The sequence below is a fragment of the Carassius gibelio genome, chromosome A7, assembly GCF_023724105.1.
Source record: "Carassius gibelio isolate Cgi1373 ecotype wild population from Czech Republic chromosome A7, carGib1.2-hapl.c, whole genome shotgun sequence".
Lineage (NCBI taxonomy): Eukaryota > Metazoa > Chordata > Actinopteri > Cypriniformes > Cyprinidae > Carassius > Carassius gibelio.
This window is the reverse complement of record NC_068377.1, coordinates 30,060,102-30,079,627: the sequence shown is the minus strand read 5'-3', so window position 1 is coordinate 30,079,627 and position 19,526 is coordinate 30,060,102. Positions and strand designations below refer to the sequence as shown.

The window sequence follows — 19,526 nt, the reverse complement described above, 5'->3', positions numbered from 1 at the left end:
AGCACGCTAAACATTTTTATCTAGTGGTGCTGTGACTATCTGCCCATTATTAGCCTACCCAAGTGATCTCTTCAACCGTCAGAACATTGTCATGCAACTCAACATGTAGCAACAAGTCACATATTTCGTAAGCGAAGATTTCTCTTCCTGATCATCAGTCTCCCGTCTGAAGATTCTGAAGCTATCCTACAAAGCATTCTATAGCCTAGCTGCATTGAGAACTGCAGTTAAACGATAATACTGTATGTGATGGATTAATCTCTCACACATTCTTAGATGTCTGTTGTCAAGCCATTCAGATGCGCTGACACACAGACGCTCTCGCGCTGTAGTCCACCCCTCCCTTTCGATTCAAACCTTATTCGATGCTATGCGTCCACGCGCGTATGTGCGCGACAGGAGCAGATTTGACAGTATCTAACCGCGCTGCCCGAGAGCAACTAGAACACACGTATACGAGGGTCAACGGGAACCGACAACGCGCCACAGAGGTAAAACACCACGTCCACCTTTTCATTTCGTCGGCGCAACCGCTGCAGGCGGAATCGTGCGCGAGAGTGACAGTTGAGTCTGTTTGTCAAATCAGAAAGTGATGGCCGAAAGCCGCGAGCATTCAGTGAATCAAACCGTTAACGGATTTATTCAAATGACGAAGCCGGAGAAAACTGTTCTCGTTAGAACACTAAATTGTGTATGTAACGTTACTGTTTTTGGCTCGAAAGACGTGAAAACACAGCTGGTGCTACTGAGTCAGAGATGTCTGCGTAAATATAATCGCGTCAAATCCAAAAGCCCATTAGACGCCTGCGTTTAAATATCAGTAATGGCATCATTATTCACTCGAACGTCTCTTTATTGGTCTGCAAAGCGACTGGCTCGTTTTTCACATGTAGACCGCCGACTCGCGACATCATAACAGGTAGTTATTTTGTGTTTACAGGAGATGTTTGCGTGTGCCATAAACTGAAGTCCGATGCAGAAAGCGTTGTGTTTTGTCACGCATGGGGACACGTTAATGCAATATTGTGGGACAAGAGTTGACTTAATTAGATTAACCGCGAGAAAGGTGATAACGGAGTGTCGCCGAGTCGAATGATTGTGAATGCGCAGCTGTGAACGCGCTCGCAACACTCGGCGAGTTCATGCATCTCTCAAAGCACTGACAGCGACCGTCTGTGGATTATGTCAGATGGGTTTGGATCGATTCTAAGCGCTAATGGGCTTCACCGTCTGCATAAGGGTCAATGGCGTGTCGCTCATTATTTTGTCTGAATCTAATGTAATGCGAAAAAAGCAATTCAGAAAAATAACCTGGATGTATTTTGTATGATGAATACGTTTTCACTCCATGAATTTAAATGCGTTTGGATATGAGGTTTTGTGGGGCTTAAGGTAAAAATTCAGATGGTAACTGTCTCTCTCAATTTCATTTTATTATTATTTTTATCTAGGTGAGCTTTATTGGCATGACAAAAACTGTACATTTGTATAGCCAAAGCAGTTGCACATATGTATTAACAGAAAGAAAAAGAATAAGAGTAATAGTAATAATAAAAAAAAAATAAAAAGTATTAAGCTCTCACTCTCTCTCACTATATATATATATATATATATATATATATATATATATATATATATATATATATATATATATATATATATATATATATAGGCTGAATTTAAAAAGGGGGGTATAAATGAGTTTAGCCCAATGTTTTTATATTATTTCTGTTGAAATTTTGTTTTAAAAAATCACTTTAGACAGACATTTAGGTCGTTTTTTTTTATTGAATAATTAAATTCAAGGTATTCAAGTTTTAAATATTTTAGCACTTTCCTTGTTTGTTACACCACTTTTTATGCATGAAACCAACATGATCACAAGATCTTGTGTTCTAAAATATTTCTCCTTTTTATCACCTCAAATTTTTGCCATTACCCTTATTGCTGTTGTGCAATAGACTAAATAATCCCCTGTTGTTGTTAAATGTCTTTTGGTTAGTACACTGGTTTCTTTTGTTGGCTTCAATACTAAGCACAATCAAAATAGAGGAACCGAATTTGCTACAGTATGAACACTGTAGTTAATAGAGCTATATAGGGCTTTTAAACGAAAGCAGAAGAAGTCCCTTTGGGAATCAATACCGTTAGCTTTCTCGGTTTCAGAGCTGACTTGGCACAGAGGAGGAGGCGAGTGCTGTGAAAATTGTGTCCCCTGCACAGTCATGGCCTCGAAGCTCAATCCAAATGTACTTTATGTCCGGGAGCCCCGGCAGTCCCTGACCTCTCTGGACCCTCAACCCGAGGCAGGTGACGAGTCATCGGACAGTGACGGGGAGCCAGAGGAGACCTCGCACAAACTCATCCGAAAAGTATCCACTTCTGGGCAGATTCGAGCCAAGGTAGGATTTAACAGAATAAAATCTCTCTCTCTCTCTCTCTCTCTCTCTCACACTCACACACACACACACACACACACTGTATAGTTGTAGCTGTAGTGCATATTGGACAGTCACTGATGGCTCAGAATCAGTAAATACTTGGCATGCTATGCCTAGTTCAAGTTTATGTACAGTATCAGTGTCAGTGTTGGACTAATGTTTAGTCCTGAAATGACAAAAGGATATGAGACGGTCATTATAATGCTTACTATTATACACAAGACAGCATGTAGTCTATATGCAGATGTTTTTTGTTAATCAAAGGACCAAATGTTGTTGATTAATTGAGCTCAGTTTAAAATTAATTTGAAGCAGCTTCTTGCTGATTGATTTTTTTTTCCTGTCAAAGAGGGACATTTGGTGTAGAGGTCAGTCTGTTAATTAAACCTACTGAGGGCTACCCTTACCCTTGACCCCTCACACATACCTGTTTATTGTGTCAGAATTGTGTTGCATTTTGATAAGATGAGAACAGTAGAATTTTTTGAATTGTTGAGCAGACAGTATGTAAAATTTCTTATATAAATGTGTATGTACAGCTATCCGTGTGGGAAGAATTTGGAAGCTTGTTTCCTTTTTTTCTCCTAATTTCGAATTTATATCTCACAGTTCTAGCTTTTCCTCTAAGAATTGCGAGATCAGATGTTAACTTGCAATTGTGACTTTATATCTTGCAATTCTGAGGGGGGGAAAAGTCAGAATTGTGAGATATAAACTCGGAAATAGCCTTTCGCTGGCCCCTCCTCCAGAACGGTCATCGTCCAATCACACATCATAGCAACCGTTAATATGTGAGCAGCTCCGACAAACATTGACTCCAAGCAAGATGGTGAAGCGGTGCGCCCACGGCGTTTGTAAATCGGACACTAGATACCCAGAGAGATTGTCTGGAGGTGTTGTGTTCTTTCCATTCCCAAAGCCGAAAACACAACGTGAGCGGTGCCTACGATGGATAAAACAGTGTGGAAGGGGATTTTCTCAGATTTAGCTTGAGACGGGTAAGCATTAGCCTCGATAGAAGTCGTGTCTCCTTCATTGCGTATTTTTATATTTTGAATGTATCCCTCCACTACTGTAACCCATTTTGCCTCAATCTGGAGGATATCGCAGAGGTATTGCTCCAAAAAAGGTCACTGACACGCACTGGTATACCTCTTCCCATCATGGCAATATGTCACGCTGGTTTGACCATTTGTTTGTCGGAGGTAGCAACAGTAACTAAGTGGGGCGGGGCTCAGCGAAAGGCTAATTGCAACTAACTTTTTTATTTTTTATTCTGTGGTAAGCATGGGCGTAGGTTTGGTCTTAGCTTTGGTGGGGACACCCCGGGAATCCCCCCCCCCCCCCCCCCCAGAATATCACAATACAGAAGTGAATCTACTTCATCTCATTATATTGTATCCTGACCCTGATATACCATCCTGTATACTGTCCCTAAAGAGCTAGTATAACTATATAATCTCAAAAATGCACTCTCAAAAAATAAAAAATAAAAATAAAAGTAAATACATTAGTATTTACACTAACAAACAATACTCTGCCACAAGGAAACAAATCTAAATAAATTTAATTTTCTATTATAAACACTATTTACCCTCCAGTACACTCACGTTTACGTTGACTGCAAGATTCTAAGTTAAGGTACAGGCTAATTGACATTCAGTTACTTGCTAACGTAGCATTCTATCATCCTGGGTAACACATACTATCACCAGTTAATACTATTTTCCACAGTAGAATAAAACTGAATTTATGTATTTATTTATTTATGTATGTGGCAGAGAGACAGCCCTGGTAACTTACCGTCGGCCATCGTCAATATGCGCGCGTGCGCACACACACACACACACACACACACACACACACACACCACCATCCGCTCGCTGCTAGTGCAAGGACAAAAGTAGTCCCGGCCCAGGCGTGAAGCCTGTCAGATACCCCGCCGCCAATCAAATTACAGCATTTCCTGTACTATCGTTGTCCTGGCCATTAGAATCGATCCAAATAGCAGTGCAAAGATACAAATAGCAGTTCAAAGGAGCTTGCTAAATATTGGTGGGGACAAATTTGTCATCTCAAAATATTGATAGGGACTAGTACCTAGCGTTCCCCCCTAAACCTACGCCGATGGTGGTAAGCCTCCATATAATAATGAGACTGGAAGACAGACCCTGCAGGAAAAAAAAGAGTATTCATGTATCAGGTGACCTTTCTCCTTTGACCCATGTGACATGTGCCTGCAACAGAGAAGGCCACCTGTTTTGTTAGCTTGGGAGTTGGCTGTCATTATAACAGGACAATGTAAGATTATAGATCTCTCTTTCATCTACAGATGGGCTTAAGCAGTCACTTAGTAACTAGCTATGTATTTCTCTGACACTGTTTGGACTTGGCCCAGTGAACAACTTTTTACATTTAACACTTAGTGCTACTTACAGAGTGCAAAGGTTTATGCCACTGCCACCATAACTTCCATTAAACCAGATCTCAGATCAGGCCTTGAATGCCTTTAGTTCCTCTCTGTTAAACAGCTGAAAATTGACCTCAGATCAGTTTAACCATTTGAACTGCTTAGTGTAAGCAGATCTCATATAAGCAATGGCTTTGTGTACATGAACATTTAGATCATAGTTGTAATAAGATGGACATGATCCCAGATAAGCACATCAGTCATATTTATCTTGACAGTGGGGTTGATGAAATTAACAGAATATTAGTTGAATCAGGCGATCACACAGATTAAGTTAATGTTTTCATTTTGTCAAACAATGCTAACATTTTTCTAATACTTAATGTAGAAATTCTTTGGGAATTAGATTATTGCAATCTGGAAAAGTTTAAATAATTTTCATGAACACTACTGTTCAAGAGTTTGGGGTCTGTTATATTTCTCTTTTAATTCATTTTAAAGTGTAATTTTTTAATGTGATGTCAAAGCTGAATTTTCATCATTACTCCGGTCTTCAATGTCACATAATTCTTCAGAAATCCAATTCTGTGATTCTTTTTTTTCTTTTCTTTTTTTATAGATTGTTCAACAACAACAAAAATATAATATATTCATATTTTTTTGAAATATAAAAAAAAATGGTGGCAATGCCAAACAAACATACTGACCCTAAGCTTTTGAATGTTAGTATAATTTTCATACTTAATATAATGCTTGATAATATCACAAAGAAAATGTTTTATCTCATTACAATTTTATAGAAAATGTCACTTTAGAGGAATCTATGAAAATTACGTCTTTGATTTTCATTTGTATACACGTAAGCTTTGACAGGGAAAAAGGGTGTTGTATAAGCACTCACCATATTACTTGAGATCCATATTGCAGCTTAATCTGACCCAAAAGACCGGAAGATACCATCTAATCAACCACAGTTAGAATTTGAGTTTAGGGGTACATTGGCATGCAGTAGATTATAATACAGTACTTCAATCTTCTCTGTGATGCATATGTTGTAACTGCACTACTCACAAAACCTGTGTGCACTTACATTTGGAGACAATGTAAAGCCAGTCCATCAGACTAGAAATGGTGATTTTAGTCAGTGCTTGCTATTTTTGTGTGCAACATCAGACAGTCAATAAACGGACAGTGGACGGTCCGTTGGAGGGTCATCAGATGTTGAGGGCAGCTAATGACAGGCTAATGCTGCTTAGCAAAATTTGACATTCAGTACAGTATGTGCCTGATGAAAAGTAATTGTGTGTTTGTGTGTGCTTAGATTGATGTCAGTAAACACTGCATGCTTCTTCCTCTTGCTCATTAGTGATTTCCCCTTCATTAGCATACTTGTTAAACCCGGATGTCATTTCAGCCTGACTGAGTTCATTTATTACCTTGTTGCTGTGCACACACTGACATTGAAATGGGTAGAATCAAACGTGTTGTGTGTTTTGTGCATGTCTTCAACAGTTACCCCATAAGTGTTTTGATGAATTCAGTTTCCACAAAAACATGAAGAAACACACACATTTTCAACACTGATAATAAGAAGAAATGCTTCTTGAGCACCAAACCAGATTAGATTAGAATCATTTCTGAAGGATTATGTGACTGAAAATTCAGCTTTACCATGTCAAAAAACTAAATGACATTTTAAAGTATATTAAGTTACAAAAAAAAATAATAGTTATTTTAAATTGTAATAATATTTCACTATAATATTGTTTTATATTTTTCCAGAAACATTTTTAAAAATCTACAAACTATTGATTAGCAGCTAATTAGAAGTTTATTAAGGGAAAACTCTAATAGTGAATATGTGTTCCCTATTCCGAAGTGTTAGCCATTTCAGATAATGTGCACAGATATACACTGCATTCTACTTTCATTACAAAACAGTAGGTAATATGCCATTCCAAACATGCCCTGTGTGTTTCTGTCTATAATTATGTTGATGTGACAGGATTAGTCCATAGGAGACTTGAGAAATAAGTGTGTGCAGGGCTCGACAAACAATGTTTTGCGAATTCTGCTCAATTGTGCTGATGTAAATATGCCACCAAGGTTGCATTACCTTGCTGTATAAAATAGATAGATAGGGCTCACAAATTGAAATTCTTATTGTTGAACTTGTATAGACAGAAAAATGAGAGACCGAATGAGATACAGTAAACAGAGGAGGAAGTATGCAGAGATCTTACGTATGTGTTTGTGAATTAGGAAGAAGAAGAGAGGAACAGTGATGTGTGTACTTATATCCTGTAACAGGTTTCCTCGGAGGGTCTCATTTATCAGTGCGCACTGTCAATACTTTCTCTGCGTTAGATGGCCCTATTCTTCTTCTTCCTCTCCAAGGGGTAAAGAATTACATAAGACTCTATCTCCCTCTATGCCCTTTTTGTTAGTGCCCTCATTAATTTTGTGTGCAGAAACTGGAGGCAGGCAAGAAGGAAAAGTATGTGTGCTGTTGAGTTTTGTGTGAGTTAGCTGAGAGACACAGTGTGTGCATTCAATCCATCTTCCATAAGGCAGAATGACACAAGATTCAGCTGACGTTTAAGGAGGAAAAGGGCAGAATTCCATAACAACTAGTTTCTCCTTAAGGTGACTAAATGAGGCTGTGACCCAACAAGACCAGTGTCCAGCATTATTGCCATTTTCACTACAAGAATGAGTCTGACTACAGAGTACAGCCTACAGAAAACTGCTACCTGTTTACTGTTTTGTCTTCTACAGAAAGAGGTCTGATACAAAACCTACATTTAATATATTCACTATTCTCAGTTTGAAAATCTGTAAATGTGTGAGCTGAAGTCCCTAGAAAAGCAGGAAATCCGGGTGTCATTTTTAGGGCCAGTAGCAAGACTGGATAGCACTGAAAAATTTAGTCAAGGACCAAGCAAAACAACCTTCTAGTTAAATAATAAATAAATTAATTAATAGAAAGCTTAGTTAAGAGTAAAAAAAAAAAAGAGAAGTGAAGAGTGCACTCACTGTGAAGGAGGGTGTGATACTGAGGAAAGAGTAAATATAACTAATAATTTTTAGGTTAATGTTGTTTATGGTGATGTCATTGCCATAGGAATCACCGTTACTAATTTTACACTATTTTTATGTCTTTTTACAGTTTAGGGTAATTTTACAGCATAGTTGATATTGTGTTTTTTAATTGTTCATCCTCATTTCCTCTATTATACATTTAGATTAGATTTACATTTGGCGGCGTCTAACACTCACTTAAAACTCTTTAAAAACACTAATAATTTAATAAAACTGTTAATTGTACACTTCAATATCTTACTATTTTATTTTTTCATGCTGTACATTATTTTTGATGCCTATTGTCACTTGTAACTACTGATTTTAATATTAAGTATTTTATTTTTAATTTATAGGCAAAATAGTATATTATTTTAATATCAGTGAATCCTTGGACACATCAGTATGTTCTTACTGTTTTTAGTGGGTCTGCGTTATAAAACGTCCAAGAACACTGCAGCAGTGCAAGACAGTTTTACTAGGTGTCTTCTGAGAAGACTAAAAAATTCAGACCACGTGGCTGTTGAAGGGCACTGTGAATGTTTCTTTGGCCCTGGGTGTTTCTGTTTGAACATTTATGTGGATGATACTGAAGCCCAACTGTATTCAGTGGGAGGAAAATATCAAGGGTCATGTTGTGTGTGTGCAAAACCCCTGTAGAATTACATGAGGAAATGGTTAGACTGATATGTCTAAGAATGACCCTGTGTTTTTTCCCTTTGTTGTGTTTCCCAGAAGGTGATCTTATGTGGTGACTGAGAGTAATTCACAGTAAGTTTGGTCTCAACCCATCATTAATGGTTTGGGTAACACAAGATTTTATAATTTTGGACGGCCAAGGTCTGTGCCTTTTAGTGATTGCCTGTTTTCTGTTATCACCTGATAAACTATGTCAAGTATGTCCAAGACTGGAAAAATACAGCTGCGACTGAATTCTCAGACTACTGAAGGTTCAAGAAACTATCAAACCATTGTCTTTGCCCAACTTATTTTGTCGAAACTGGCTTTTTAGCTTTAAGATATATAGACAGGATGTCATAATCACGTTAAAACAACTGCAGAACCTTGTTTTCTAATTAACATCAGATTATGTTTTATGGGCTGTCCGATAAGTTGATTGTCTTTAAGAAGTTAAAAGTAATTAGAAGCAAAGACAGCCTGAATGTCTGTCTCTCATCCCGTTCACCAGGAGACTTTAAGTCCCTTTTGTATTGATGTTCTGTCCCAGTGGATTCTGTGGGTCCCCGTAGAGAAAGACATTATTGCAAAAGACAGAGAGAACAGGATCAGAGCATTCAGAAGACTTGGAATAGTAGGTTCAAATCATATGGACTGTGTTGTTTTCCCAGCCACTATGAACTGGCAAGAGCTGAGTAACAGTTCTTTAAAAATGTGTTCAGCAGAAGTAATAAAAGCATAAGGATTTTGCAAGGACACGATAATTAGTAAATTATGAGTATAAATTAACGCTTTTGGGATGAACTGAACCCTAACTCCAAAGCCCTTGAAACTTTTGATCATTTATCTTTTTTGTTTTACTTTTTGCATTCACCTTGTAGTATCTGTGTCATCTCTCTTTCTTATTCGCAATTTGTTTTTCTTTTTTCTTGTCTCATCCTTTTCTTTTTCTCTCCCTCTCTTTCTAGGTTAAAACCTAATTAGTAAAGCATCGTCCATCATTGCCTTGACAGTCCATTAAGTCAATGGAGTGAATAGAGGGAAGAGAGAGAGAGAGAGAGAGAGAGACAGGGAGAGAGAGAGAGATAGTGAGATAGTGAGACAGGGAAGGAAAAGAGAGAAGCCTGAAGGATATCTGGTTTGTCCAGAAAGTTCAGAGGGGACAGAAAGACTGCAGAGCATTTAGATAACAGGACTAGCTGTCAGAACTTGTCTGTGTGTGAGAGAGAGGGTGAGATAAAGAAGATGGCAATGTTATACTGTGTGAAACAGAGGAGCTGTTTACTAATGTAAATCTTTTATGACTAAAATTGAAGAGCACTAATGAATTTCCTAAGGAATTTAATGATTGCCCTTTGATTTCTTAAGAGTTCCAGTAAAGATTATTTTTGTATTATTGATAAAAACTAAATTAGGAAAAAAATTAAACCGCATTGGCATGATTATTGCAAAAATGTTTACATAGACTTTTACTGCTTTTTCATGCATAACATTTATTTTTCAAAGCGTAATATGCTGTCACAAAATTGGGCATAGCTATATATTAAATATAAAAAATCATTCTCATGACTGCTTAATTTTGGGAATCAGGTGATGATTTTTTTTTTCTTTCTTCAGTTAAGAGTTATTTGTTCACAAATCAGTTGGTCATGCTGTAGGTTTTTGATTCATTATCAAGAACCAGCTCATAAGAGTAATTCTTTCTGGAAATCGGACACTGGTTGTGGTGTATTTTATAGATTCACTAAGAAGAAAAGGCTCATATGAGTCATTTGTTCGTTTGTGAATCATTCTACAATGGTCATAGTGGTAGCTTTGTCTCATTTCGAGGGTTGCATTTTTTTGGCCGCATATGTCATTGAGACTGTCTGATTTTAGAAAAGTAACTATGTGCAATCCTATTAACAATCAATTTAATTATATTCTATTTCAAACTAAACGAAGGCTTTCTTTTTTGCTTTCCTTCTTTCTTGCTTGCTTGCGCTAAAGCGATGTTACATAGATTAAACATTGATGCACATGTACCAAATGCTTTATTCCTAGCATTTATTTTTCCCTCATCTTCCTTTCATGTTGTTTTCATTCAGCTGGGAGTGATCCACACACACACACACAGTCCTTCATCCTCCTTTGAGAAAAGTCTACCGTAATGAGCTCTCTCTTTCACACATTGTGAGAACACATGCATGAGAGAGACAGGTGGCAGAGAGAGCAGAGGACAAGTGAATGAGAGGCACAGATGCAGCAGGTAGCTTTTAGTTCTTTTCCAGTTGTCACAGCTGCCCAGAGCAACCCAGCACATGCTGTCTACTGAGCGTTTATCTTAACCAGGTGCGATAAACTGACAGGTTATAAATCATCTCTCCAGTCTACCTGTTTGTGATTTGTCATTTATTTGGTTTCTATTTCTGTCATGTCTCACCCAGAGTGAAATCGCATTGGTTCAGAACACATGGCTGTATATAAAACATGAAGTGACTTTTTGACTGAAAATATTATATGCTCAAAGCTTCCCCGGACAGAAACCTCCATCAAATGATGGAAATGAATTAGCTCAGTCATAATGTTTAACGTGTGTAATGAACTACTGGGTTGTAAGTATGATTGATTATAGTATGTGTCAGTTTTCCTCTCTTTTCTTTGCTAATGAAGACGGATAGCACATGTCATAACAGATAGCACCTCCAGTCAGGACAAAATGGAAGCCATCAGGCCATGTTGCCGCCCACTCACGTTCTCTCAACTATTCTTTTCATCGTTTCAATGAAGAAAACCGAAGCAGGAAGGAAGTCTACTTCTGTGTTTCCTCTTTTGGCACTTTGCATTTCAGAGCATGTTTTTTGCCACTAAAAATAGCAGCAGAGGGTTTTGATTCACACTACACACTCTACAAAACAGGAAGTGTCCAGGGGTTTACTTCACTCAGAACTTAGTGTAGTCAGAGTTAGATTTTATCAGTCACCTTTTTAGCAACATTGGATATCTCTTTTTCTTTCTTTCTTTCTTCCTCTTTGTCTTTCTCTCAATCTTCTCAGATCTCAGATTTTCCCAGTATGATTAAGGCTCCTGTAGTGAAACTGATCCTAGGTCAGTTATGACTGTAGCTCAGTCATTTTTCTCAAATGTTATTAGTATGTATACATCACTGTTTCCATACAGTATACATTGGTGTTGCACAGTTTACTAATGCTAAAGTTGTATTGCTGTGCCCAAGCATCAAAATACCAGCAGTGCCACAGTATTTACAATTCACTTAGTATTCATTAATTAGTTACAATAGTATTTATTATTAATACATTACAGTATATAGTACAAATGGTAGTACTGTGATTAATGGTGATGCATTTTTGCATGCAGGATATACAAAATGAAACACAATGCAGGAATAAAAAAAAATTAACTTTTAATTTCATTGGTGTATTGTTGAATGCAAAAAAACATGAACAGCCAAAAGCATCTGCGTGATGTACTGTATCTGTACATAAGCTAGCAATTAAAAATATCCTATGTGGAATATAACAATGTGAAAGCGAACCACACGAGCACCTCCTGTGATGATTTTTTGAGATTGACTTTAGAAGGGTTTGGGTTTGTCAGCATTGCTCACATTCATTATTGCAAACATTACTGTAAACAACGTCTACCCTTAATTTTCTATACTGAAATATATGCACAGTTGTTAGAAATGTGGATTAATGACCTTAAACTAGGGGTCAGAACTGTTAGTTTTGTGGGTGTGGGCAGTGAGAATCTACACATTCATGCAGGCCAAAAGCCGAGAGAGAGAGAGAGGTAGAAACAGGGAAATGAGTCATTCTTTTTTTTTTTTTACACTGTCACTCTGGCCAAACTGAGGGGTTTTAGAGGAGAGAGAGACAGACCTTTTCTCTAATCAAAGGCCATTGTTCTGTGCCCGACTCTTGTCAAATCTGGAGCGGTCCAGTATAAAAACTCTTAAAAGTGATCACATGCATCAGCACTGCACCAAACAACCTGCAGTGTAAACAGAGGACACACGCAAGCCTTGCTCACAAACACACACACACATCACTTTGAAAGCCTAAATTCAGACTGAACACACACATTTGTGTACAGAAGCATGCAAGTTGAATGTGTGATCCGGATGATCTGGATTCAGAAAGAACCACATCAGATTCTTGATTGATGTTTAGATGAGTCTGATTTAAACTTATGCAGCAATGCTAACTGCTTTAGCAATGTTAGGTCACCCTTTACTATGTCAGTGATGTGTCAAAGTAGAGCATTGAAAATAGAGCTGGTTGTGAGGTGGAGATCAGCATTTCTATATCTGGGCCATTGTCATCACTACATGAAGGAAGTGGTTTTTGGTTTCATTTGTAAAGAAGTTTCATATTGTTCTTCTTTCTCTGTTTCTCTTGTTTTCTCTCTCTTCCAGTAAGCATTGCTAGCAGGTCAGTCATTTTTACGCTGAGGCAGGTCTATTTGTGGCTGTGGTCAGGTCTGCAGGAAGATGGTTTTAGTGTGCTTGTTATTTCCTGTGACGTTCATCATAATCAAGTCCAAAAATGATCATACTGAGAGATGCATAGAAAGAAAGAGAGAAAGATTTGGCTAGATAAGAGAAACAGACTGAATGCAAGCAGGGTGCCGTGACATGGCGGTCAGATTTCCCAGAATGCTACTGTTGACAGGAGGTGTGAAGTAGCAGAGGGTTTGCTCATCAGTCCTAATGCATAGAGCGAATACGATTACATGATATAGTTAGAAATTAATGCAGATGTTTAGTAAAAAGTACACATTAAGCTCAGTTGCTTTACTTAGTTGTCCTACTTTAACTGTATTCACCTTGCAGGTGAAACGGTAGTTAAATATGTAATTGTGGCTCTGTGAATTCCAGATGACTTCCAGAGACGGTGCTAAATAGTGTTAATGTTGTCCAGGGCCGGCCCAGGGCATAGGCGGTATAGGCAAATGCTAAGGGCGCCACTCATCCATAGGGGTGCCAGAATGAGTGAACGAGTGAATTTTTTTTGTTTTTTTTTTTTTGTTTTTACATATTTTTTTAATAATATAATAGGCTACTATTTAAAAACCATTAATTCGAAATACTACCAAATAAAGCAAAAAAAAAAAAAAAAAGTCTCAGTTTCAGTTGTTAGTAATTTGTTGTGTAGCGTGCCCGACGCCGCATCCAATGTAGACAGCACTGCTTTTGTTAACACACAGCTCGTAAAAACGGGCCTGGCAGCTCGCGCCAGTTCTAGACACGGTGAAAGTTTCCTGATTGTGACGGAAGGCCGAATTTACATGACACATTATAAATGAGCATAGTCTACGATAGATACAGTGCCAAAAAGAAGAGAAGAGGATAAAGACAGAGGTAAAGAGATGTAAAGAAGTTTTTGAAAGAAGTTTCTTCTGCTCATCAAGCCTGCATTTATTTTATCAAAAATACAGAAAAAATTTAATATTGTGATATATTATTACAATTTAAAATAATTTGTTTTCAATTTATTATACTTTAAATTATCATTTATTTCTGTGATGCAAAGCTGAATTTTCAGCATCATTACTCCATTCTTCAGTGTCACATGTGACATCCAGTCTATCACATGATCCTTTAGAAATCATTCTAATATGATGATTTATTATGAGTGTTGGAAACAGTTCTGCTGTAATGTGTGTGTGTGTGTGTGTGTATATATATATATATATATATATATATATATATATATATATATATATATATATATATATATGCTAAATCATGAACACAATGACAGGGTGAAATGGGCTGTGATGCATGGGGCGCCAGGTAAAATCTTGCCTAGGGCAGCAAATTAGTCAGGGCCGGCCCTGATGTTGTCAGCCATTTTTTATTTAGTCTAGTTTTCGTCAATGAAAACTTTCGTCACATTTTCATCCTAGTGTATAATAGCTACACTGATACAAAAAATGTATAATACAAAATACTCAAAATTATAATCAAAAAGATTGTTGGCATGTGTGAAGGTTTTTTTTTTTTTTTTTTTTTTTTAAGCAGCAGAGGTTGAGTAAGGAAGTTTATTCAGCAACCATGATCGCAAACAAAATAGTTGAGATCTCATGACAGAACACAGACTGGCTGAACGACAATTTCATTTAAACTGAAGATCTCACACTGAGACAGTTAAACTTTAATTAGTTTGTCGTGTTTTCAGATCATCGTCGGTGCATCCGCAATGTAGAATGCATACATTTTCTGCCGGGTGTTTTGCTTATTTTTTGGCATAAAATGCATCCTTTTAACAGAAAAGCTCTGATTTGTTGATTTGAACACTTGATATCTGGCAACCACACACATGAAAGCTTGTGTAGTAGAGCCATGTACAGCAGTCTGCAATAATATGTTGTTTCCTTTTTTCGACAAAAAATTTAAGAATTTCAGATAAAAATTTTAAAGTACATTTTAGTCTTGTCTTTTTTCTTCAACGATATTGCATGTTGATATAGTCTTAGTTATCATTTATTGACCTTATTGTCGTCTTTCAATTCATTTTTCATCATACTTTTCATTAACGAAATAAATACTAGCCTAAGTACTAGTGGATAATCACTACGCTAGCTAGATAGGTCAAGAAAGAAATACCAACAGAGTCAAGTCATGACATAGACTGAGATGCAAGGGTATAAAACCATAGCATTTCGATGACCAGTCTTGGAATGCTTTCTCAGAATACTTTCCTCCTGACCGCCAGAGGCAGTGCTGAGCACTAGTGGATGACACATACCAACACAGTCGTGAGGAATGCCACCCCCCTGCAAAAATCTAATGCTCCAGAAGGACTGCAGAACTCACATCATGGGAAGCAACCATGTTGACCTTGTAGAATCTTGCAAAGGGTACTGTACATGGAGAGGACCAGGTAGCAGCTGCACGGACCTCCGCCGAGGAAACTCTGCGTACAGCGGTCCAGGATGAAGAGAAAGACCTAGTAGAGTGACAAGTAATGCACACTGGTAAAGGCAGGTTACAATTATTATACACTAGCTTTATCACCTCAACAATCCAACATGACGGTCTTTGCTTAGACAAAAGAGCGTCCTTGCATACCTCACCATAACAGACAATTAACTGATCTGTCTGTCTAAAAGAAGCAGTAGACTTAACATAGCACCTCAAAGCTCGTTTTAAGACACAGAAGATGATACCTCCTGCTTCTTGCATTGCAGTGAGAAAAAGGAGGTTGTAAAGCAGCCAGATGAATAGACTGATTCACAAATTGTGGTGACAAGACCTTAGGGAGGAAGGCCGGATTAGGACGAAGAATGACCCCCGAATCCTCTGGTAACCAGCGTAAGCACAATTCACTCTCTGACAGAGCATGAAGCTCTCAAACATGTTTAATGGAAGCAATGGCTAACGGAAAAGACACTTTCCAGGACAACAACTTAATATCCTTTAAATTGTGGTGTACAAATAAACTCTAGAACAAGCAGCAAGTCTAAAACAGCAAAAGGAGTAGAACGAACAGGCTTTAAATGCCTTGCTTCCTTCAGAAAACTGAAAAAAAAAGAGAATTCAATACATTTGACACAAAGCTGTTGTGTTGAAGGAGCCAATAGTGTTCACTACTGCTGGCTCACAATCAGTTAACTGAGAAGTGGACCCACTGGCCAAACCCAAAGCTGAAGATGAGTTAGATCTGGGTACCAACATGGCCCTTCAGCTGAAAAACAAGGTTCTTTCTGATGGGAAGCTGCTGTGGACTCTGCCTTGCCGAACCATTGCCAAATCAGCTGCATCACATCTGGGTGAAGCCACCATTCGCCAGGAAGCAGTAGATCCCTGGACAGAGCATCCACTACTTGATTGTCTGATCCTGGGAGATAAACTGGCTTTAATGAAGCCATTCAGCCCTGAGACCATCTGAGGATCTTGTGAATTAGTTGTAAAGACACAAGAGACCTGGTGCCACCCTGGCAATTGAAATGAAATACTGTTGACGTGATTTGATAGGAAGTGTTGTAGTGCTAGATACACTGCCTTCAGTTCTAGAATGTTGATATGTTCTAAGGCCTCCTTTGTTGACCAGCAACCACCAATCCCCCTCTGGTTCCATGCTCCCAATCCTGTTAGTGAAGCATCGATTGTGATCACTTGTGGACAAGAAGGCACCATCCCTAGTGGCTAGGGGTGTAACGGTTCACAAAATTCACGGTTCGGTTCGATACGATACACTGATGTCACGGTTCGGTTCGGTTCGGTTCGATACGTTTTAGATACAGCAAAATGTAAAAACATCTCAACTTTTCAGAATGCCGCAAGCGCACCGCGGGTCATGTGACAAGAACTAACCAATCAGCTTCATCCTTTCCCGTAACAACGTTGAGAGCTCAGCCAAGATGAAGGATCAGCTGATCATAGTTGTATATGGATTGCAATTTTGAAATAAATTTAGTAGCAGAGCTACTGCAAGCGATTTTTAGAGCTGCAAATCCATTTATCCTTCGCTGAAATTTCCGCGTCTCATGGAGAGAGCACGTCATTGTTGCTTAGCAAAGACAGACGCCTCATGAGCGCTTCTGCCCAAGCGCTTTGGAAAGGAGGAGAAAGACGCGCTTAGCGTTTTCCATGCGTTTTTAGGCACGATATGTGAACGGCCCCTAAGGCGCTCGCTCACTCAGCACGCGCTGAAGGCTCGTTGCAAAATGTCGAATGCCTTTAACAGACCAGAAATATAAGATCCTAAAATAACCAACAGGTCTGGTGTTTGGGTTGGATTCCCTGTAAGCTATAGTTTCTAAATGCTGCAGGGATAGTTTGCTGCGTGCATGTTTCTCCTTTTTTTCGTCTTTTCCCAGATAGTACTGACGCATATATCCCAGATATTCCCGCTGGTGTTTTTTTTTTTTTTTTTTTTATTCCCGCTGGTGTACCCTGTCATGTTGCAGATGCGACATACCGTTGTTTTTTTATCCACCACTCTCTTGCCATCACCATTATAGCTTAAAGGGAATCCAAAGTGCACCCAAACACCAGACCTGTTGGTTATTGGAGGATCTTCTCATTTCTAGTCTGTTAAACGCATTGGCTATTTTGCAACGAGCCTTCAGCGCGTACTGAGTGAGCGAGCGCCTGCTGAGTAGCCTAACATAAACATATAAGATGGTGTTTTTTTCTTCTTCGGGAGTGTCAGGGGCGTTGCCTGTTACGTTGTTTGGGTTATTGGGCTACCTTGTTGAACGCATATCATTATATTTCTCTCTCTCTCTCTTTTTTTTTTTTTTTCAAATATAATTAATTACTCCAACGAACCGTTCGGTATACATAATGCGTACCGCGTACCGAACCGAAAGCGTCGTACCGAACGGTTCAATACGAATACGCGTATCGATACACCCCTACTAGTGGCACTCCAGACCTCAGAAATGTTACCCATTTCCAGGGTTTCAGTGCTCCAACACAAGTCAAAGGACACCATAAGTTATCCTTTCCCCCAGATGGAAATAAGTCAGTAACTGAATAAAACTGTCTGTCCAAGTATGAGGTACAGTAGCATGGCAGACATTGTGACAGTACAATTCCTATGAAGGTTATGGTCTGCTCTGACACTTTTTGTGCCATTCCCAGTAAGGCCCAGCTTCTGTATATGCTCCAGAACAGTTTTGGCATTGCATAAAGCATGCATTTATGTTGGGGTGCAGAGCAGTCAGTTGTCTAAATAGGGCAGAATCCTCATGCCATTGAACCAAAGAGTAGATGGTCCACACTCATGCATCTCTTAAAAACACAATGAGCCAGAGAAACCCAGAATGGCGGGACTCTGAACTGATAGACTTGACCCTGAAAGAACTTTATGTGGTGGGGAGCAGTGGGAACATGCAAGTAAGCATCCTTCAAGTCTACCCTAACAAACCAGTCTCCTTTCATCACAGATCAAAGAACGTTGAATGAGCAGGGTTTTGGGTTTCTGCTCTCTGATCTCTGGAAGAGTCTCTTCGGCCAGTGCTGGTTCTTTACCTTAACTTTACCTTAGCTGGCCAACCATCACAAAGACCATGCTAGTTGACCTTACCAGTTTTAATAATTTTTAGATGGACCTGCATTTTGCAGCAGGATACAGACATTGCAGGCCAGGCTCAAATTTGTATCATCTGCATTAGCACCACTCTTAAGTGTGTCAGGAACACTTTTTCCTACCAAAATTAAAATAATTCATCTTTTATCAGGTGGAAATACGTTATTTGAATTACATAAGAATATTTTCTGTTTTTCTGATGTCACGCACTCATGAAGCACCATCTGTGAGGGTAAACTGTTTATGATGATTAGTTTAAATGTTGACAGTGCAGATAAGTAGATGCTCCTGTCTTTAGGGCAGCCTGGAATGGGAATGTCGCCAGGTTGAAACTAATCCCATCTCGATGTCTAATCTTAGTAGAACAGGATACACATACTCTCTCCCCCTTGTTGAACCTCCTGTCAATTTTTGATGCAGTGAGGTGGATTCTAGAATGATGTCTCATATTTCACTTTTATTCACAGAGATGTTTTCTACAAGTCCCTTCATCATGTTCATTTCACATTATTCCACACAAAGCACTTGAGAGAGTTTCTCTCATCCATATTTTACTCTCTTCAGGCTGTATTTCGTGTCTGTAACTGTAGATGGTCAGTAACGATCAATTCATAGAGGTTTGTCTGTTGTGAATGTAGCAACTTCTCTCATTGTTTAGAGGGCTGGACTACAACCGAACAAAGTAGATGGTGTTGCCTTCTGTTCTCAGGGTCAAATTTGTCTGCAGGTATTATTTAGAACAGGATTGAGTTTATATATTGGTTAGATTGAGTTTTATTCTGATTGAGTTATATTAACTGTGATTAAATATAGTGAAAAATAATGTTGCTGAATGCTGTTATGACTATAGCTCCAGGAAGGAGAGCTTGTTCA

General features: G+C 38.6%; 1 protein-coding gene across 2 annotated transcripts in view; it reads left to right on the top strand.

Annotated features, from left to right (window-relative positions):
- The first annotated feature begins 85 nt into the window (after nt 1–85).
- LOC128017150 (diacylglycerol kinase delta) overlaps nt 86–19,526 on the top strand; it is a 56,771-nt gene continuing 37,330 nt past the window's right edge. The window contains exons 1-2 of one of the 2 annotated variants that reach the window (XM_052602376.1): nt 86–491; nt 2,167–2,402. In XM_052602376.1, the coding sequence (XP_052458336.1) occupies nt 2,226–2,402 (177 nt within the window). In that variant the 5' untranslated portion in view covers nt 86–491; nt 2,167–2,225. The remainder of the gene's footprint in view (nt 492–2,166; nt 2,403–19,526) is intronic. The other variant, XM_052602378.1, reaches the window with a different exon arrangement.